This window comes from Podarcis liolepis (genome assembly GCF_965112155.1).
Source record: "Podarcis liolepis genome assembly, chromosome: 8".
In the NCBI taxonomy this organism is placed as follows: Eukaryota; Metazoa; Chordata; class Lepidosauria; order Squamata; family Lacertidae; genus Podarcis; species Podarcis liolepis.
The window spans coordinates 25,478,718-25,500,249 of NC_139560.1; the positions used below are offsets into that span (position 1 = coordinate 25,478,718).

Consider the following 21,532-nt stretch of genomic DNA (forward strand, 5'->3'; position numbering starts at 1 on the left):
AACTCATGTTAGTAGCTTCAAGAACACTGTCCAACCATCTTGTCCTCTGTCATCCCCTTCTCCTTGTGCCCTCCATCGTTCCCAACATCAGGGTCTTTTCCAGGGAGTCTTCTCTTCTCATGAGGTGGCCAAAGTATTGGAGCCTCAACTTCAGGATCTGTCCTCCCAGTGAGCACTCAGGACTAATTTCCTTTAGAATGGATATACACACACACACACACACACACACACACAGAGTGGTGCCTCGCAAGACGAAATTAATCCGTTCCGCGAGTCTCTTCGTCTTGCGGTTTTTTTGTCTTGCGAAGCACAGCTATTAGCGGCTTAGCGGCTATTAGCGGCTTAGCGGCTTAGTGGCTATTAATGGCTTAGCGGCTTAGCGGTTTTAAGAAAAAGGAAACAAACTCACAAGAACTCGCAAGACGTTTCGTCTTGCAAAGCAAGCCCATAGGGAAATTCGTCTTGCGGAACGACTCAAAAAACGGAAAACTCTTTCGTCTTGCGCGTTTTTCGTCTTGCGTGTTTTTCGTCTTGTGAGGTACCACTGTGTGTGTATATATATATATATATATATATATATATATATATATATATAATAAAGCACGTTAAATATGACCATGCTCAGATTCTGCTCAGTATCCTGCTGCCAATGCACCAAAATCTGAGAAGCTTCACCCAGAAATAGAAGTTATTTCCACAAATAATTGGCCAATTTCAAAGCTGTTAGGAAGATTGTTACCTAGACATTATTTTATGAGCACACTCCCTAAGAGATCCTGGGCAAAGCCTCAAAGGATACCAATGATTCAGAATAATCTATGCATGTGTGCCATTAACCGCTAAATTTGTCAGTGCCTTGCACGCTATAATGACTTAGCAATCTTTGCATGTTTTCTAATTACTGCAGCCCCTTCTTGCTCTTAAAATTATGCCTTCATGTTCTATGTAATTACCCTAAAGGGGTGATATCAGAAGTTGTGCGTCACCTGCAAGATTAAAAAACAAAAACATGGATTTTATTCTTTCTCCCTTTCATTCTCTACCTATATTGGCCAACTAATCATATCAATAAAAGTACCTCTTGCTTTTCAACTTGCAGGTGATAATTTGGGCATTTTCCAGAGACAGTTACTAAAGGTTGAACCTGTTTGTACTGAAATGATTGCTTCAAATGTAATTCCACTTGTGTCTTGCTCCTTAAATGTCACACTGCAGTGCCCCCTGCTGGTGGAGATATCCTAAAGTTTGAACAAAATCATTGGAGTTGCTTGTGCTTTTTAGCGACGCTCTTCTCACTGCAAGAAACGTAATATTTCGCAACAATCTTAATCTCATAGTTTTTCTTATCCCAGCACTTTGGGAAATCACACAATTTCTCTTCTTGAAAAAGACAAAATTGGTGCCTGTGCAGGAATGCTGTCTTGCCAGCCGTGAACTACATCCCAAATTGGAGCTCTGTTGCTTAAGCGTTTCATAGAATTGTAGAATTGCAGACTTGAATAGGACCCCAAGGGTCATCTAGTCCAACCCCCAGCAATGCAGGCATCTCAACAAAATCATCCATAACAGATGGCCATCCAAGCTCTCCAAGAAGAGGAGTTTGGATTTGATATCCCGCTTTATCACTACCCTTAGGAGTCTCAAAGCGGCTAACATTCTCCTTTCCCTTCCTCCCCCACAACAAACACTCTGTGAGGTAAGTGGGGCTGAGAGACTTCAGAGAAGTGTGACCAGCCCAAGGTCACCCAGCAGCTGCATGTGGAGGAGCAGGGAAGCGAACCCAGATCACCAGATTACGAGTCTACCGCTCTTAACCACTACACCACACTGGCTCTCCAAGGAAGGAGATTCCAGGTCCTTTAATTGCAGGTGTTGAGGCCTGACCCTGGAAGCATTTGTATATGCTCTACTAGCAAACTGCAGTCTCTCCCCCCCACCCCAAATGTTTGGAGGAGCCAGGTTCACCTCCCTCCCAGGAGTGGTTAAAACCAGCTTCAGACCTCATACTTGTGAGATCCTCAATATCCAAGCACAACCAATGGCAAGAGAGCAATCCCCAAGCTACTTCTCTCACCTCTCACAGGCCTTCTGGTTCGCCAGAAGCAGCTTACTCATGCTGGCCACATGACCCAGAAAAACTGCCTGCGGACAAACGTTGGCTCCCTTGGCCTATAGAGCGAAATGAGCGCGCAACTCCAGAGTCGTCCGCAGCTAGACCTAACAGTCAGGGGTACCTTTACCTTTTTTTGCCTTCTGGACTCCTAGGTCGGCAGGCTTGTGTTTCTTCAGGTTATCTACGGTCCTGACACTTCTCTTTCATTAGAAATGAAATGCTGCTTGCTGAGCCTACAGGATCTGAAACAGCGTGCCAGAGAAAGCAGGTGTGGCATATTTATTTTTATTTTTTGATGGTGCACTTAATTATTGCTGATTTGGAAGTGGGAACTTTTTGATACACACCAGCATAAGCCAATGGTGCTTTTTTCTGCCAGAAACTCTTTTACAATTGTTTGCTATACCTCATAGAGATCAAACAGGCATGGTTATGAGTGGAAATTTTGAAACTGTGCCAAATTCATTAAAAAGGATACTGGCTCATGAGTAGGGGTTGCTTTTGGGTTCAGAGGGTGTTTTCTCTCCTCCTCCCCCCCTTTTTTTTTTTAATTTGCATTGCAACATTTATTTATTTAAAAACATTTTCCTGCTGTGTCTTGTACATGCAGAAACACCTGTGCTGTTACAGAGCTGACCTACTTATCCAAAAATAATTTTTCCTGTGTGGCTGTAACCACTTAAAAATATGTTATTCCTAGGCGAACTAAATTCATAGGGGAGATATTCCAGATCTTTTAATATACAGGCATATTGGATGGCTTAAGAGACTGGCAACGGGTGGCAATATTTTTTAACCTTTTGTGTTGTCAGTTCAAATACAGTGCATTCAGCATACACTGTACAGATTTCCTCAGTCAAGCTGTGTATATAGGGATAACGTTTGAAAGTGCTTAGCCAGTTTGGTCCATTGGAGAATGTATTAGATTTATGCCTAGGACAATGCTTGCTCCATTATGAACTCATTTGGTGTCTTTGGCTCAGTCAGCCTCAGCTGTCCATCTGTAAAGTTAAAGAATTATTTGCATGCTTCTTATCTGCGCCGTGTAGGTATGGGAAATCAGGACACATCTGTGGAATAGCATTGCTGACAAGATACAAAAGGCACCAACCATCTGCACTTTCCAGAAACAAATTTAGTTCTGAAAGGCTTCCTCAGCTGGATAAATGGATCTTTGCCATGGATATCTTATTTTGTAGGATTTTGGTTTTCTTTTAGATGTATATGCTGTTTTTGTGCTGTTTCTAAACTGTTTTTGCTGTGTTTATTGTACATCACCTTGAGACAATTGTATCAAAAATGAATAATATCATCATCAAATTGCTTATTGGACCCCACAGAGAGCCTTAATAGCAAAAGGACTGACAGTTCAAACTAGGAGGGGGAGTCACTTGCCCAAGAACAAGGTCCACATTTAATCCAGATTCACAGGGAGCAATTCCCCCCCCCCCAAAAAAAGGCAGCCCCTTCTAGGATTCACATAGCCATTGTTCAAAGTTCCAGCAAGGCTGACAGTCGCTTGCCTTGGTGAAATGCCACTTACATATTCATTTAGATACCCAGGTATTATGTACAACCCTAGCTTGCACCCACATTCCTTTGACTGGATTATCTGTTTCCAGCATCTTGTCAAGTTATAGACTTAAATAAAACACAGTTCTTTCCCACAGCTATAAAGAATAATTTCACAGTCTCTTTTGCTGGCCTTGCATTTATTCCCTTTCTGCTTCACCACAGCAAGATTACTATCCATAATCTCTGATTCAGAGTCTTGAAGGGATGGAAGAAACACAGCCTCTGGAAAGAGGATCACTATGCATTTGGTGACTGAAACAAGATCATTCACATTGTCCCATTATTCCTCCAGCTAATGAATCTTTTCCTTTATTTCCCCCCATGTATTGTTGCATCTCAACCAAATGATCCTGTATTTCTTTGTTAGCTTCACTTGCGCCTTTCAGATATTTGCACAGCTCCTGTATACCGTGGCATAACGCTTTGCATTTTGTCTCCCATTCATCAGCAAAACTCTTGTATGAATTAGACAACTCAATATGGGTGTTTCGTTCATTGTGGGATCTCTCTTCCATACTAGCTCGCTGCTGTACTTTTGCCTCCTTCACTTCTACTAAAAGATCTGCCACCTGTTTCCGTAGATTTTCATTTGATTTTTTTAGTTCACTGACTTCCTTTTCCATGCAAGACACTTCTTCTCTCTTGTTCTGCAGGTCATACTGAAGACCCACAATTTCACTTCTTTTTTCCCAAGCAAGAACCAGAAGTTCATCTGTTTTTGCCTTCAGTTCTGTAGCCAACCGAATGTTCTGATTATGCAAGAATTCTTTTTCATCCTCCCATTTTTTCTCAGAATACTTTATTGATCTCTGTAGCTCATCCAGCTTTAACTGTAGCTCTGCCTTTGCAGCACTGGCTACTGTGAGCTCTTCTTTCAGACGTTCTACATCTTCTTGAATGCGCTCCGACTCTTGAGCTGGCTTCCCCCCTATGGCTTTGGGCATCTTGGCCTTATCAGCCAATTCCAAGAAGACAGGCTCATCCCCTCCGCCAGTGGGCAAAATGCAGGCCTCAACTGGTCTCTTTGGACTACTAGTGGCATCTCCCACTTCTGGCATAAATTGGCTCTCAGGCAATCTTCGTTTCTCCAAGATAAACTGCTCTACCTTTGGAACATTCAATGCAAGGCCTGCTTGGGACACACTCTGCACAGGACCTACCCCCTCATATTCTCTGGCAACCTCATTCTCCTTTATTTCCCTTCTAAACATCGCTAATTCATACTTCTTCCTCTGCTCCCGTTCTATCTGGTTCTGATGCTCCATCTCTCTCTGGTTTCTTTTATTGTCCTTCATCATTAATTCCAATTCTTTCTGATTCTCTTTCGTTTTCTTCTTCTGTTCCACTTCCAGACGTGTCATCTCGAGCACCTCCTTTATCCTCCAGTAGTCTATTGAGTCAAGATCCATAGCTGCATCCTTACAAGCCTCTTTTGACCTGGGTGCTTTGTTACACAGCATTCTTTAATTTCTCTCCTCAGACCAAAACAAAGTTGTGGCACTTGTTCTGCAATCAAATTTTGAAGCATTTCAAGGCGACTCACTGATTTTATTCCGTTGTTTCAAAAATCCCACTAACATGTATCTCACACATTCAAATCTTACAAATTCTCCTCTCAGATACACAAACCATTAATAAACCATATATTAATAAACCATAACTTCAAATCCCACACCACTGAGGCCAATTTGTGAATCTGCTCTCACATATTTAGCTCCTATATATTAGGATCATACTCTGCTACTAAATTTTGATCCCACTCTCACAGTTTTAACTCCTGTATAGCAATATCTCATGGCTTTGGATCCCACCAGGCTGCCAACAAATTGTGACGTTTCCTGGGCAAACCTACAAGCTCCTGTCCCCAAGTTCTCACTAAAGTCAGTTCCTCAGCTACTCCTCTAAGTCCAGACTAAAAATACATGCTACTGCCTATTCTACCTTTAAGAATAGCTGTCCTAACTCTGTTACGTATACTTCAATTATGCCTCTCATCTCGTTCCCCCTTTCCCTCAGACTCTCACAGCCGAATCTCTCTCCTTTCAACTGTCATTTTCCAACCGATGCTCTCTACCTGTCATTCAACTTTAACTCCACCCACCATTCCATTCCACTTCTCTGCTGTCTGTCCTTATTGCACTCACTCTTCTGTCACAGCCAAGCGTGTGTGGGGCTTGAGATGTGTGGTGTGGCCCTAACCAGGAAGGTGCTGCTATCCTGCCATAGAATCCCCACCACCAAAGCCTGAATCCCCATCTGAGTCACACTGCAGTGCCTCCAGTGATTTTTTTTCTTTAAAAAAATGTTTAAGGGTACTTTCATTTTTACTCAAGAAAATCACCATTTTATAGTTCAATTCGGGGAAAATAAATACAATAAATGGACAAAAGTACAAAGAACATGCTTCCATCTGAGACTCAGGAAACACTGGAAAAAGAAATGAAGCTGCCATCAGAGGTGGTAACAACGAAACTGACCAATCACCATGCTAGAGTCCAACTCCTACTTCACACATTAAACGCCCGCTTCTGTCTTGAGACTCAGGAAACACTGTGACAGGAAATGAGGCCACCATCAGGGGTAGCAACAGAACTGATGATTCACCACACTATTCAACAGAACTAACGATTCACCATGCTAAAGAAGAAACTAAAATATTTAAAAGTTTTAGTTTCTTCTCCCGTTAAATTCACAAAATGTTTAGGGGTATGTGTCCTCCCAGAAAAAAAGCACTGAGTGTCTATGAAGCAGCAGCAGCAGGTTCCAATTAGATTTCACTGAAAGCCACCACTTCCCCACCAGCAATGGAAGTTGCAAGGAAAGCAGGGGACCTGTGGGGGCACCACCTCTTGGGGTTCTGCTGCCTGAAGTGGCTGCCTCAGCCTGCCTCATGGCCAGGGCAGCCCTGGTCTCAACAAACAAAGGAATTGAGGAGGGGGTGAGATCCAAATGGGGTGGTTTGAGGTGGGAGAGGTTTTGGCAAGCAGGTGGTGGTAGGCAAGGCTGGTGAGTGAAATGAGCAAGGACACAGCATAATAAATATATATACACTTCCATTTCCAAAAGTGTGCAGGGAAGATGGGGAGTTGCTGCTTTGTCTTTGAAGCTCAGACATCAAGCAACTGAAAATTGGTCAAAACTATGTGAGTGGCGTATTCATCACCAATATGGCTCATCCTCCATCCTCCACACTTTCCCCATCAAAATAAAAAAATTCCTTCCAGTAGCACCTTAAAGACCAACTAAGTTAGTTCTTGGTATGAGCTTTCGTGTGCATGCACACTTCTTCAGATACACTGAAACAGAAGTTGCCAGACCCTTCTATATAGTGAGAAGGTGGGGAGGGGTATTACTCAGAAGGGTGGTGGGAATGGGAGATTGGCAGATAGCTGAGATGAGCCTGTTGACGACTCTTAACGACTGTAATAGGTCTTACAGGAAAAGGCAAGGGGTGAGAAGGTGAGAAATGGCTTAGTCATGTATAATGAGATAAGAATCCAATGACTTTGTTCAGACCAGGTCTCTCCATGGTTTTAAGTTTGGTAATTCCCACCACCCTTCTGAGTAATACCCCTCCCCACCTTCTCACTATATAGAAGGGTCTGGCAACTTCTGTTTCAGTGTATCTGAAGAAGTGTGCATGCACACGAAAGCTCATACCAAGAACTAACTTAGTTGGTCTTTAAGGTGCTACTGGAAGGAATTTTTTTTATTTTGACTATGGCAGACCAACACGGCTACCTATCTGTAACTTTCCCCATCACTTTGCTTACAGCAGAAGGTCTTATCTTACGGGGAAGAAACGGCTTTGTTACGCAAGAACTCCAAATCAGCTTAAGTTGTGCAAGCTGAATTTGCCAGCATGGGATTGAATTCCCCTGAAAACAGTCTGAGAGCATACTCTATCCCTATCCGTTCTGATATTGCTGTCCATGTACACATGTACATGGGCACTTGCTAAAGCTGGTCGGGAACTGAGCCAAAAGGGAGAAGGTGCTATTTTGTATTGCAAACGTGTGCCGCTGCATTTCTGAGGGACACCTGAAAGGCTGCCAACAATGTATTTGACTTGTGCATTCCTTAAGCCCCTCGCACTGAAGGAACAAGTGCTCGCTTTCCACATGTGATGTATTTTGAGACAAAAGGTTTCTTTAAGATGTCCTCCCCCCCCCCTCCCCTGCAAGCCTTCAGGCTCCTCCTGATCCTTTTTCAAATTACAGAGATGATGGTATACCAGGGAGAATTGTGATTAGTCTAAACTCTCCACAGCTGCGAGGGATGGATGTAAAAATTCCACTTGAGGATCCACAACTTCTGGACTCAATTTACCTACATGACACCACGACCTAAACCAAGGGAGTGCTTGAAAAAGACTTGGAGAGGCATCAGGGCTATTCAGTTTCTTCCATAGCATCAGCCACTGAGGGGCTCACAACCGCCCTGCCCAACACGTCTGTCATTATAGGGCAGTGATATTATAGGAGCCTTGAGAGGTGGAGGAAGGGGAACGGAACAACAATATAAAAAGCTCCAAGTACAAGAGAATCTAAAGAGGGCTTGCAATTCATTACTTATGGTACCAAGAGGATTATAAAACACCTTGTAACTGAAAGGCTTCGCCTGTAGCTGTTAAGGACTGCAGGCTTTGCTTTTTCTTTTTAAAGAAAAAAAAGAAAAAAAGGAGTCTGACGAATGTTGAGCGATCTTGGCAGCAGAAATCCAGCAATAGGTTTTCTGTCATTTTGCTTAGAAGAGACAATGATTCTTAGTTCAGAGGGGCTCTTCTGATTGTTTCCTTGGGTTACCAATCAAACACAACATAACAGAGCATTCCCTCTCCGTCACTTTTATGAATGAATAGAAAGAGACAATAGTGGCCACATGCCAGGGACTTTGAACACACAGCACACCAAACAGCATTTTATACCTATACACATTTGGAATATTTCATGGTACCTGTGCAGGCCCAAAGAATAATAGTTATTATAAGGCTGATAAAATTCAAGAGAGGAGAATGCACATGTTTCTTAATTACACTTCCTGCATAAAATGTGAAGCTGCACTGGTTTGCAAAGAGGATGGATAGATAGATAGATAGATAGATAGATGGATAGATAGATATGTAATATATAGAATGAAAAATGGTAAGAGTAACAAACATGGAGGTAATTTGAGCTAATTTGTTCCTCATATGCTCCATCATCATAGCTTAATAAACAAATTAATTAAAGTGGAGAGAGAGAGAAATGTGTGGCCTTACTATTCAATAGTTGACCACCTTTCTATAAATTTGTCATTCTTAGTGTTGTATATTTTTAGTCCTGAAATGGAATATAAATTTAAGTCAACAGGGCAACTATATGTCATTTGCCCTGCTAGCAAGGTAGGTGGTGCTGTTGCTTGCCTTAGTATATTTCATAGAATCATAAAATCGTAGAATTGTAGAGCTGGAAGGATCCTAAGGGTCATCTAGTCCAACCCCCTGCCGTGCAGGAATGAGAAAGAGCAGAGGAGGCCACTTTGAACCCACAACCGCTCAGCCACATTGTTTTATTTTGTATTAAAAAAGGAGTGCTCTTATTCTAAAAGAAGACATCACACAAATGTGCAGTTGCAAATGCGCAGGGATTAAAAAGCTGTGGCCTTCCAGATGTTGTCAGACTCCAAGTCTCTAATATCATCTAAGTGGCATTTGCAAATAATTGTACCCCAAAATTGATTGCTACAAATAAAGATGGATTCACATCGAACCTGGGTTTGAAAGGCATACATATTATAGCCATCTTAGTCCTATAGTAACTTCCAGGAGAAAATTCTATGCAGCCTTGCAATCTTACACACCTGTCTACACACGTCCCACAGGCATCAGTGGGACTTAGGCCCAGGTAAGGTTGCATAGGGCTGCAGCCTTGGAAAGTAAGTTCCATGGAGTACAATGAGGCTTACTTCCGAGTAAGCATTAGAGGATGCTCTGTGGTCCAAACAAGAGAAAGAAAATGTAGGAAGCTGACAGCAGGGAGGACAACTGCGATTTGGTGCAGAATAAAAAAAAGGTTGTGCTTGTCGTAAAACAAAACAAGTATCAATTCAAAAGAGCAATTTTAAAAAAAATGCTTATTGCAAAGCTATTTGGAGAATAAATTTATAACTGCCCTTGTTGGAAAGCCAAATCCCAGTGCTCTCTGTTGCACGGTGCATCCTTATAGATGTCTTCCAAAATGTTTATAATAATATTTTAACCATAGCTGTCAACGTTTTCCTTTTTTTAAGGGAAATTCCCTTATTCCGAAAAGGATTCCTCGCAAGAAAAGGGAAAAGTTGACAGCTATGATTTTAACTGTGCTTAATCTTGTTAAATCATTTTAGGCGGTTGTGGCGGCGAAGCAGCCTAACAGGAGACATTGCACAGGCAGACGCTGCATTCCAAAGTGAGCTCAGTTGTTGTGCAAAAGGCAACACGTATGTTCTGTAGTCGTGGCCGAGTGGTTAAGGCGATGGACTAGAAATCCATTGGGGTCTCCCCGCGCAGGTTCGAATCCTGCCGACTACGTGCGAGACGAAAAAAATAAATTTTATTTGTTTACGCGCTTCGTGAATGTGACGTTCTGCTTTTAACTTTCAATCCCAGACTTTAAGGAATAGGTTTTGTTTATTTATTTAACCATTCTCCACGGCGGCTTAGACGTGGGGGCAGAGGGGGCGGGGCGCGCCTGCCCTCGCCCTTCTCCCACCCCCCGCTGCTACCATGGCAACGAGGGGAAGGGGGGTGAGAGACGTGAGGCGAGGCTAAGATGGCGGACGACCTAGATGAGCTGCTGGACGAGGTAGAGAACAAGTTCTGCCGCCTCTCGAGGCGAGACTGTTCGGAGCGAGGCCGGCCAGGCCAAGGGCGGAAAAGGAACCGCTTCCGCGAGGAGGAAGAAGAGGCCGAAGCCGAGGCCGCCGCGGCGGGGGAGAGGGCCAGGTGAGCACTGCGCATGCTCGCGCCTTTCTCCCCCCGCCCCTCCGAGATGCCCCTAAAGGGGAGCGCAGTTTCAAAGAGAAGTATTAGCGGCACTTCCGGTTCCCTGTTAGCGTGTAGTGCAAACTTCAGAAAGCTCCGAAGCCTTTAAAAACGAAACAAAAAATCCCTCATTTTCTAAGCGTGTTTAGGTTGCACTCACCAAACCCTAAGCGAAGTTGCTACGAAAGTAGCCCAATTGAATTAGGTGATTCTTCCGAGCAAGCATGCATCCGTTTGCGCATCTCATGCTTTTCCCACCTTCCACCCACCCAGCCTTTGGGCAACCCATGCAGAGAAAAAGAAGAAAATACTGTACAGCAAGGACACCAGTGCTTTGGCGGAACATGCCTTTCCCTTGCCTTCTTTCTTGTGCATGATACTCCTGGCTCGCACAGGAGCGTGTTCGAGCGGAAACCAGAAATGAGGGTTGTGCGCGACTCTTCCGCGTGTTCTACCTCTGTGGGTGCCGCTTAGTCTCTCCGTTCTACTCCCTCCCTCGTTTCCAGGCGACGTGACGCGCGACCACCCAGCTGTTACTGCTGCCAGAATCTTAGCTTGCATGAACACACCAGCGTTTCCCAAGTCCTTCAGACTATCCCCATCTCTGCATCTTTTTAACATTCTCCAACACCCCCTCTAGCTTATCTCTCAGTTTACCCCTCTTCCCCTTCCACCAACTGCTCCACTGAATTATGTCAAACCCAGGGAAGATGCATCTCAAGCCACAGTTGCAGGCCACAGTCTGTGCATTTATTTATTATATTTCATAAAACTTAGGCACTGCAAACAAACTAACAAAGCGGTTTACAGAAGATAAAACAGTAAAACGTGGGGCTACCTTTGAAGGTGACCCGGAAACTACAACTAATCCAGAATGCAGTAGCCAGACTGGTGACTGGGAACGGCCGCCGAGACCATATAACACCGGTCTTGAAAGACCTACATTGGCTCCCAGTACGTTTCCGAGCACAATTCAAAGTGTTGGTGCTGACCTTTAAAGCCCTAAACGGCCTCGGTCCAGTATATCTGAAGGAGTGTCTCCACCCCCATCGTTCTACCCGGACACTGAGGTCCAGCACTGAGGGCCTTCTGGCGGTTCCCCTCGCTGCGAGAAACCAAGTTACAGGGAACCAGGCAGAGGGCCTTCTCGGTAGTGGCACCCGCCCTGTGGAACGCCCTCCCACCAGATGTCCAAGAGAACAACAACTACCAGACTTTTAGAAGACATCTGAAGGCAGCCCTGTTTAGGGAAGCTTTTAATGTTTGATGTATTGCAGTATTTTAATATTCTTTTGGAAGCCGCCCAAAGTGGCTGGGGAAACCCAGCCAGATGGGCGGGGTATAAATAATAAATTATTATTATTATTATTATTATTATTATTATTATTATTATTATATATAGTAAAATAAAATATAAAAAATCACAACCCTGCTTTAAAACATGCAAAAGTTAAAATACTAAAACAGATTAAAATTACCTCAGCTTTCTAAGCATCTGGGCAGGCTTGCATAAGCAGCAAGTATCATGGATGAACAATCATTGCTTCCTCTCACCTTTGTGGGAAACTGTGTTTGGCCACTGTGCACACTGCGGATACTTGGAGACAAAACATATCGTTTTCACGTGTGACAATTGCCACTGGGGTTTTAAGTGTCTGAAGCAGCTATCCCCATACTGGCCAGCGTCTTCTAAATAAACTTACCAAAGGATGCTCCTCTTCCATTTCTTTCCAGATTTTCCAAAGTATTGACAAAAGGTGCTAGTGAAGAAGAAGACATAGATGACATAATTAAAGATATCATCGACGAAAACAGCTATGCCAAAAATCTTGTGGTAGGTCAAGACAAAGCAACCTCTGAGGAAAGGGAAAGTTGCGGGGGGGGAGGGAGTGTCAGTCAGAACCTTTGAAGAAGAAAGCCAGATGAAAAGGGAAAGTGGTGAAAGTCTAGAGTAAGAATAGACAACCTTTCCCCGCAGTCAAGGACGGGGTTCCCTCAGGAGTAATCAGTCAGGGCCGCATGGTGGTGGTGGGTAGAACGAAAGCCAAGGAAGCAGAGAAAAAGTGTTCTGGATTCCCTAATGTGGAGTAAAGCTAACAGTGCTTCAGTTGTCACATCAGATTAGAATTTCTAGTCCTATGCATCAGCCAGAGCCATTTACTCCAGGCCAGAACCCAAAGTTCACATTAAGAGAATGGGTACTGGAGGAAGGAAAATGCTGCCTGACTGATGGAGCAGTATGGTTCCCCATGTATCCTTGCTGCAGCTGACTGCAGAAATGGGAGCCATTTGTGAAGCCCTCGTGTTGTTTGCTGTTTTTCTACCCTCTGTCTTCCTCCTTTTCGAGTAGACTTCTGGTCCTTGTTATTTGGAAACAAAAGCAGGAAAGCTTTACCGTGTTGCTAGTTTGTGTTAAGAGGTCCCCATCTCTCTCTCTCTCTATTAGAAACATAAATCTATGTCACCTAGCCCTACATCTGAAAATAGAACTACCTCCGTTCAAGTTCACAGTAAGAGGTAAGCAAAAATCACATGAGTGAGTAAATGCTTTGAACAGTAAACAGCTAATTTCAACTTAACTCTATTGAGTGTCAGTAAACGAAAGAATGCATGGGTTGGATCAAGAGTGACTTAGTTGCACTAAGACTGCAAGCCTGTACACACTTACCTGAGAGTAAGTCCTATTGAACTCAGTGGGATTTACTTTTTGCTGTTAGTTCTCATTGAAATCAATGGGACTTGAGTTATTTACATTGCACCATTGCGTAGGTCACTGCCCCAAAGAGCTTACAATCTAAAGTGCAGGATAAGCAAAACAGCAGTGGAAGGGAAGGCAGGGGCAAATTGGAAGAATGGTATGGTTATTTCATTTACATGTGCATAGGTTTAGGCTGCAATCTGATGCCAGGTTATCGGAGACTAAGCCCCATCGAACACAAGGGTACTTCCATATAGCTATTTCTAGGATATCATTGTTCGTCAGAAGCTAACTATGTATGTTTTCTCAGAAGTAAATTTGTCTATGTTCAACATGGGAATGAGAAAGTTCTGCCAAAAGATCCACATAGGGTATGTGTATTTTGAGGGTGGATTAGAAGGAAGAGTCTTACCTGGGACGCAGTTTCAAACTGCAGTGGTACTTCGGGTTACAGACGCTTCAGGTTACAGACACTTCAGGTTACAGGCTCAGCTAACCCAGAAATTGTACCTCAGGTTAAGAACTTTGCTTCAGGGTGAGAACAGAAATCGTGCTGTGGTGGTGCAGCGGGATGCCCTATTAGCTAAAGTGGTACATCAGGTTAAGAACAGTTTCAGGTTAAGAATGGACCTCCAGAACAAATTAAGTTCTTAACCTGAGGTACCACTGTGCATGACAGTAAGGAAGAAAGGGCAGATTCATTTGAATCACTGCTAACTTTTCACTTTGATTTCAATGGGACCTAAGTACAACTAGCATAGCATGGATCAAACCCTATGTTTTCAGTGGACAGAATTTTATTGCTTGTTGCATTATTGCTGGTTAGAGCAGCCAGATGCAAAAGAGAACAGGGCTCCTACATCTTTAATAGCTGTGCAGAAGATGGAATTTCAGCATGTGTGTTTGGCAAGCTACGCTCTACTCTTTAGCTTCTGGTCTCCCTAATGCTGACAGTTTTGTGAGTATGTGGGAGCACCAGTTGATGTTTATGAAGAAATGGTAGCAACAGTTCTTCTTTTAACTATATAGAATATGCCATGAAATGAGGGCGGGGGAATTTTAATAGCTTTTCAGAACTTAATTCTCCATGTTGATGATGATGTTTGCTTGATTTCTAGCCCCTGTTGTGTTTTGTAGAAACCCTGCGGGTTCTGAAGTATTTCTCTTCCAGTTGGGTTTTTTGCCCCCAAGATACATATATCATGCAGATAACAATATTGCCATTTCTTCTGAATTGTCCTGCCTTATAGTTCTACAAACAAAAGGTTTGTTGAAAAGGTACACATGCTCACTAGCGTAATAACACCTGAGAAATCAAATGATACAAACTTTGCAGGCAAATGGTTTGGGGTGTGGGGTTTTCTTCTTCTTCACAACTATTTCAAGGCTTTCTGATTTATTTCTTGTAGATGTTGCCCTGTATATCTTGGTGGAAGCACCGCACCACATGGTATAGGAACAAATATTTCTCAGAGGTAGGCATTTAAAAATAAATAAATACTGGCAATTGCATTATGAGACCTTCATGTTTCTCTTACTGCTATATTAGGAAGGAGCATACTGTAAGCTGCTGCTTTATACTGAATCAGACTGTTGGTCCATCTGGCATAGTATTGTCTACACGGACTGGCAGCAACCCTCTGACGTTTCAGGCAGAGGCATTTCTCAGTCCTCCTTGGAGATGGCTGGGACTGAACCTGGGAGCTTTTGCACCATCTGTGACCCTCTCCACCCCCACCCAAGCTGCTGCACACAGTTATCTCAGCCTGTGGTCTGGTAGCCACAAGGAGTCAGTCTGATTTCACTATTCAGCTGCATCAGCCAGTGGCAAGGCAGGTGAGAAAAGCCCCCAGCACATGCAAGATTCAGCCCATGTTTGTTTAGATTTCTGTATACCACTAGCATTCGTGTGTACAGATCATGCTTACCCATGTTAAAGAAGCATATGAATCAGAAACACAGAGGATCTTGGATATATGTTCACATAGTTTCACAGACATGATCCTCTTGCGAGGAGGGAAGTGGTGAGAGATCAGCTGTGATGTGCCATAAAGGTCAGTTGCCATAAGGATTTTTCCTAGGCTAACTTATTCCTGTAAAATGGAGGCACCCAAACTTTTACCCATACATAGAAAAAAGGGTGAAAATTGAATTAGTAAATACCAGAGTTGCAGCCTTTAATCAACTGAGGTTTTATCTTATTGAATGGTAAGAATCGATTTTATTTAGTGGAGGTTAATTTTAAACAGTGGCACTGAAAGCTTAGAGTGTAACCATTCTGTTTAAAGGTTAGTCTAGTTCTGGTGTGTTAGGATAGGAAATGTGAAACAGAGTATTCCTTTCCTTTTAACAGCTGTTTATTAAGTTGTGAGTCTTTTCACACTTCTGTCAAGATTTAAGAAATGCACCTATTATGAGATTGGATAATATGAACAAGTTTAATAAGTTAAGAAATTAGTTCATTGAACTGTTCCATGTGCTTAATCTATAATGTTTGTAATCTTTTTTGGACAGAACCTGTGATCAGCTGCGCTGTACTGCATGTGACTTCCGCGTTTTGCAATACGATGACTTTCAGTGGGATCAGTCATGTGATTACCTCTTTTTCAGGTATGCTTTGCGGGTAATATTGATAGGAATATTTGATGTGACCTATATGGTAGTGGAGAGACGCGGGTGGTGCTGTGGGTTAAACGACAGAGCCTAGGACTTGCCGATCAGAAGGTCGGCGGTTCGAATCCCCGTGACGGGTTGAGCTCCCATTGCTCGGTCCCTGTTCCTGCCAACCTAGCAGTTCGAAAGCACCTCAAAGTGCAAGTAGATAAATACATACCGCTCTGGCGGGAAGGTAAATGGCGTTTCTGTGCACTGCTCTGGTTCGCCAGAAGCAGCTTAGTCATGCTGGCCACATGACCCAGAAGCTGTACACTGGCTCCCTCAGCCTATAGAGCGGGATGAACGCTGCAACCCCAGAGTTCGCCACAACTGGATCTAATGGTCAGGGGTCCCTTTACCCCTTTACTATATGGCAGTGGGGTATCATATAAATGCTGTGGTCTGTAAATGTTCTGATATCAACTTTACAGAATTGCAGATGTGGATATTTCAGTACATAGATTGGGGGGGAAAGCCTATAGCAGAAAGACCCAAAGGCTTTCATTTCAGTGACAAGGGTAGAGTGTCTTTGTCTTTGTTCCACTCTGTGGCTAATTGGGCAACGATTGGCTGTGTGGTTCTGAGGGCGTTGGGTCTTTTTGTTGTTGTTGTTGTTGTTGTTATCCCATCCATCTGACTGGGTTGCCCCAGCCAGTCCAGGCGGCTTCCAACAAACGCAAAAGCATAATAAAACAAGAACGCTGTTGAAATAGAATATTTTTGATTGGTAGGAATAACATGCCTGAATTCCGCAAGTTGAGGACGAAGATGCTAACCAAGAAAGGATCGAGGGCCTATGCTTGTCAGTGCACTTGGAGATCAATAGATGAATTAACAGACCTCACTGTGGATCGACAGCTCCGCTGGGTTTGCAGCAAACACGTCGAATGAAGTTGTCTTTGTCATCCACATGCTCATTTCTGTATGAAGACCATCTGTTCATCGCTCGGCATCACGAGTGATGAATTGAGTGTGTTCCATGTACACTTAGATCTTGATAATCCAAATACAAACTCTGGACTTTGCCTTGTCTGCAATTCCCTTGTGAACTAATGGAACTGGGGGGGCATGGTAAGCTGGAGACCTTCCTTGGCCTAGAGGACCAGGCTGGCAGAACTGTTGAGTACTTCCAGTGTAGCAGGAAGTGAAGCTGAAAGGAAACAAGGTCTGGGTCCTAGAAGGCATCCCACAAATGTAGAAGTGTGAGATACACCTGAAAAGAAAGAGAAATCTGTCTAAGCTAATACCTGGGTCAGAACACTTTTTGAATATGCATGTGGGATATTTTGGCTTTGGCTTTTTACCTGCAGATGTGTATGTAGGGAGCCAATCTTCAAATTAATATCATTTCGGAGTTGTTTTAGCAAGATGCTGAAGCTTGCTTTCAGAGCAAGAGCAAATAGCTTGGACAGTCCAGCAATGGGAAGAAAAATGACACGACAGCTCCAGCATTTTAATAAGCTCATTTCTAGTTGTGAGCCAGGTTCTTAGGCTGCAGTCTTCATGCACGTCATCCCAGGAATTAGCCCCACTGGACACGGTGGTACTTGCTTCTAAGTAAACATAACTAGAGTTGAGCTAGGGTGGAGCTCTTTCTGCTCCCTTAAGTCTGCAATCCTGTGCACACTCACTTGGAACGAAGTCCCACTGAATTCAGTAGGACTTACTTCTGAGTAGAATGCATTGGATTGAGCCACTCAAAGCTGTTCGTGTAAATGATACTGCGACGGAGCCTAAACAATTTTTTTGGAAAGATATTCAAAATCAGTGTATTTCTTTGCGGGGGACAAGGGTAAACGTCCTATTAGGTGTAGGATTATTCCACCTTCACTGGCACTCTGCAAGTTTTAAGTTATCAGAAAACTGTTGTTAGATGTCTATTTCAGTTGTCTTTTGAGACTGTCAGTGCATCCACATTCCATATTTTAATCTTTGTATCGGAATACCAAATATAATCAAAGCGGTTCAGAACTCTTGCATCCCCATTTCCATCTTAAAAAAAGAATTGAGCCGATGGGTGATGCCCAGTGTTAGTCAGACCCAGAGTAGACATATTGAAATGAACTGGACTTGCATAACTGAATTCCCTTGATTTCAGTGGGTCTGCTCAGAGGATGACTTAGCAGGGTTGTATGATTTTGAGTTGTATGATTTAGCTGATCCTGAATTATTTTCTCAACCAACACATGTAGCACTATTCCAGGAATTTTTTCTGTAGCACTGAAAGTTTAAAAGCGCATTGAAGCATAAACAATTGTAGCAAGTGAGTAGTACTCAGAATGTGGGAAACAATAGCACATTTGGGAAAAAAATTGTTGCTCATATGATCTCAAAACACATCATCCTATGCAAGGAATTTCTTTTAGACCACGTAATCTGTTTAGAATCAGAGTATAAATAACTAGGATATACTTTCTTTTAAACCAAAATATGGAGTCTAAAAGTCCACAAGGCAGAAATCGTTCCATCTAATTTCTCTGTAATGCCAGAGTCATTAAAAGTTGTATTCTTGGCATATCTGAGTTAGTTGGTTAAATTTCATATATTAATTGCCTGTTGTATTTGTTCTTTTTGGCCCCCATGGTGTCTTGATAGCTAACACATGCCTGAAATGTTAAATACATGCATAGTTTGGTATTTATGAAATAAGGAGTGTGAAACCCACTGAATAATTAGTAAACAGCACTATATAAATACTGATTATTATTATTATTATTATTATTATTATTATTATTATTATTATCATCATCATCATCATCATTGAGAGATGGGGTTGGGAGTGACTATAAATATTGGTTACTGATGGTTGGCAGGGTTTGGTGGGACTGATCCTAGCCAGATATAGCTGGCTGGACCTAAGGTGTTTTTAGACCAGGAATGAGGAGTCCAAATGTTGGACTCCCAACTCCCATCAGCCTAGCCCACAGTCAGGAAAGTTGGGAGTTGTAGTCCAACAACATCCAGAGGGCATCCCTGACTTAGACAGTGGTTGACACAGCAAACACCACTAGATTCTATCATCTTTAAGAGCTAGTTCTGTGCAGTGTAAGCCAGGAGGTTCCTCAGATACAAATTCACTAGGTGACCTTAGACAAAGCACTGGTCCTACACGCACACCATCTGCAGTATGTGGAGAACAGCACAGACCAGTCTTATCAGGTTACGGTTGGAATTACTGAACTATTGTGCTTGAAGAACTTCAAAAGCCTAAAAGATGCTATATACACTGTTGACCTGTGCCTCAGTGTGTTACAAACAAGTATAGCAATTTGACTTCTTAAACAAGACTTCAACTCGGGGGGTGGGGGTGGGAGGGGATTAAAGAAAAGGATCTTAGCCGGACATGGATTGTAGATGAAATAGAAACAGTAATTGGCAATTTAAAATATTGCAGACTATATCAGAAAGATTTTAAATATGACACATTTTACACAGCACAAGACATTAAGTATCATATGTTTAGGTGTTTGATCATCTTCATTGGTCCTTTTCATTTTGTGTCTTGGAAAGAATAAAATTTGGTAAATATTCTACACAGGTAATCAGAGTTCTATATTGTCCAATAATGACAAGAGTCCACGTCAACTGACGTGATTGACGGAGTTTCAAAACACATAGGGGAACTGAACAGGGGTGTCCCCTTTTCCCTTTGTTATTGGTTCCTTCATTAGAACCATTAGCTGAAACCCTTCGTAAGAATACAAAAATGTTGAGTGTCATAACAAATGAGCAAGAACGTAAAAGAAAGCAAAGCTAATGCACTTAGAACTGAATCTGGGAGGGGTGGTATTCAGAGTAGGATATTATTTGCTTTTCATTTGACTTACCTGGTTGATCTTCTGTTACACGCTGTGTGTGGGTCACTGACATATTATTCTTTCCTACCTGCATAACTATCTGATAATGGAAGTTGTACTTGATGTTTCGTTTGTTTGTTTTTTAAATTAAAACACACGCTATAAATGCAAAGCACAGTATTATCCCCTGCAGTCCTGTAGTTTTCATTCTCTCGATAATGTTGGCAGCTCAGGTCTCTGAAACCTGCAGGATTTAGGGGGCTAAGTGGGCATGGACAGAGTTGATTATTTGGTTCTGAGCCATCTGTTGGGAAAGCAGTTGACCTACATAGGCAGTCTGAAGGGAGGGCTTCACAATGCCACGTTTGAAGCCAAATAGGATTCTTTCCCCCCTCAGAGTTGCTGAAAGGGGGGCTTATTTACATGAACCCTTTGCTCATGGCGAATGAGATACCTGTACTGTTTGCCATGATAAAACTCCATGAATGGGATTGCAAAACCTTCCAGCGACTATTCAGGGGTAAGAGCATCCAACTGCCAGCAGGCCAAGTATATGAACTAGCCCCAGGATGATTCATAAAAATATCATCATCCTTTTCCATGTTTTTCCCAGCGCACTTCAGCTTTTGGTCAACCCGGCTTTGACCTGTACAAGTTGGTTTGCTGGATGCTTCAAGTCAGCATTCATACTAAGAGACCCCGATCACACTTAGAAATTGATCTAACACATTGCTAGCAACGTTGGTCTGTGTCCACTCCTGCTGACTTTTATTTATTATTTTTATTTATTAAATTTCTATACCACCCTTCACCTGAGGATCACAGGGGAGTTTCCAATATCCGAGAATGTATAAGGTAGTCCTATTCAAAATAGGAACCTTAAGAGTGTTTTTATAATTTTAATGCCATCTGTGAGTCTGGTACTCTTACAGAGTACAAGAGGACGGGTTTTTGTTCTGAGGAGCTTATAAAGGTCACATCTACACCATACATTTAAAGCTCATTTATACCACTTCTACAGTCATTGCTCCTCACCACCATCCCCCCCAAAATCCTGGGAATTGTAGTTTGTCCCCACAGAGCTACTGTTCGCAGCCACCTTATCAAACTACCATTCGCAGTTATGTGTTTTAAATGTAACAGGTGAAACAACAGAGGAAGGGAAAGCTGATTGGTTCTTCATAGTTGACTGAAAAATCAATACTGGTTGTGGGCAAATAGAACAAAATATATACGCAGAGATTTATGGATAATTGACAGGTGAGTGATCACCACCAACCTGTCAATGTGGGCCTGCTTGCGGCGGGGGGGATAAAACGCTGTCTCAGAGGGCCAAAAAGGTTCAGCACCTCTCCTTCAGAAGTAAAAACACTGGATTTCCCCTGTTATGTCTACTTTGGTTCTTCTAGTATGATGTTGCTCCTGGCCTGTGCTTTTAGCATTAGCCAGGCACCCAAAATTAAGCCGAACCAAATTAGCATTTTATTTCTATATGAGGAAAAGCCCTCTTAGCAGTTTATTTGAGAGCCTGTAACAGCCCATTCTGCCCTCCATCTGGCTAAAAGCACACATGCTAGATTCTACATTCCAGTCCACTATTTTAACGTCTTAGAAGGGTTTTTTTTATGTTCTCAGATCACAAAAAGGAGGATTGATTGTCCATGTAGTTAAAGTAAGCGTAGTATTCCTAT

At 42.7% G+C, this 21,532-nt stretch overlaps 2 protein-coding genes across 2 annotated transcripts; one reads left to right on the forward strand and one right to left on the reverse strand.

The window, feature by feature from the left end:
* Positions 1-2,678: 2,678 nt before the first annotated feature.
* Positions 2,679-5,761, reverse strand: LOC310713341 (uncharacterized protein). Its single transcript, XM_083517371.1, has 2 exons — positions 5,713-5,761; positions 2,679-5,194 (listed from the first exon to the last, which is right to left on the reverse strand). The coding sequence occupies exon 2, from the start codon at positions 5,146-5,148 to the stop codon at positions 3,952-3,954; it is 1,197 nt and encodes a 398-aa protein (XP_083373497.1). The 5' UTR covers positions 5,149-5,194; positions 5,713-5,761; the 3' UTR covers positions 2,679-3,951.
* Positions 5,762-10,163: 4,402 nt separating this feature from the next.
* On the forward strand, positions 10,164-20,024 carry CFAP418 (cilia and flagella associated protein 418). The gene is made up of 6 exons (XM_083517454.1): positions 10,164-10,652; positions 12,426-12,525; positions 13,138-13,208; positions 14,799-14,864; positions 15,904-15,999; positions 16,776-20,024. Exons 1-6 carry the CDS (start codon positions 10,480-10,482, stop codon positions 16,933-16,935), a joined length of 666 nt encoding a protein of 221 aa, XP_083373580.1. The 5' UTR covers positions 10,164-10,479; the 3' UTR covers positions 16,936-20,024.
* Positions 20,025-21,532: the final 1,508 nt, after the last annotated feature.

What these genes read in the sequence shown, in the direction of transcription:
- CFAP418 (XM_083517454.1), top strand. Translation starts at nt 10,480, where the DNA reads ATGGCGGACGACCTAGATGAGCTGCTGGACGAGGTAGAGAACAAGTTC. An exon ending in GTTCAAGTTCACAGTAAGAG is followed by an intron (nt 13,209 to 14,798) that starts GTAAGCAAAAAT and finishes TATTTCTTGTAG; the next exon opens with ATGTTGCCCTGTATATCTTG. An exon ending in TGTGATTACCTCTTTTTCAG is followed by an intron (nt 16,000 to 16,775) that starts GTATGCTTTGCG and finishes TTTGATTGGTAG; the next exon opens with GAATAACATGCCTGAATTCC.
- LOC310713341 (XM_083517371.1), bottom strand. Translation starts at nt 5,148, where the DNA reads ATGCTGTGTAACAAAGCACCCAGGTCAAAAGAGGCTTGTAAGGATGCA.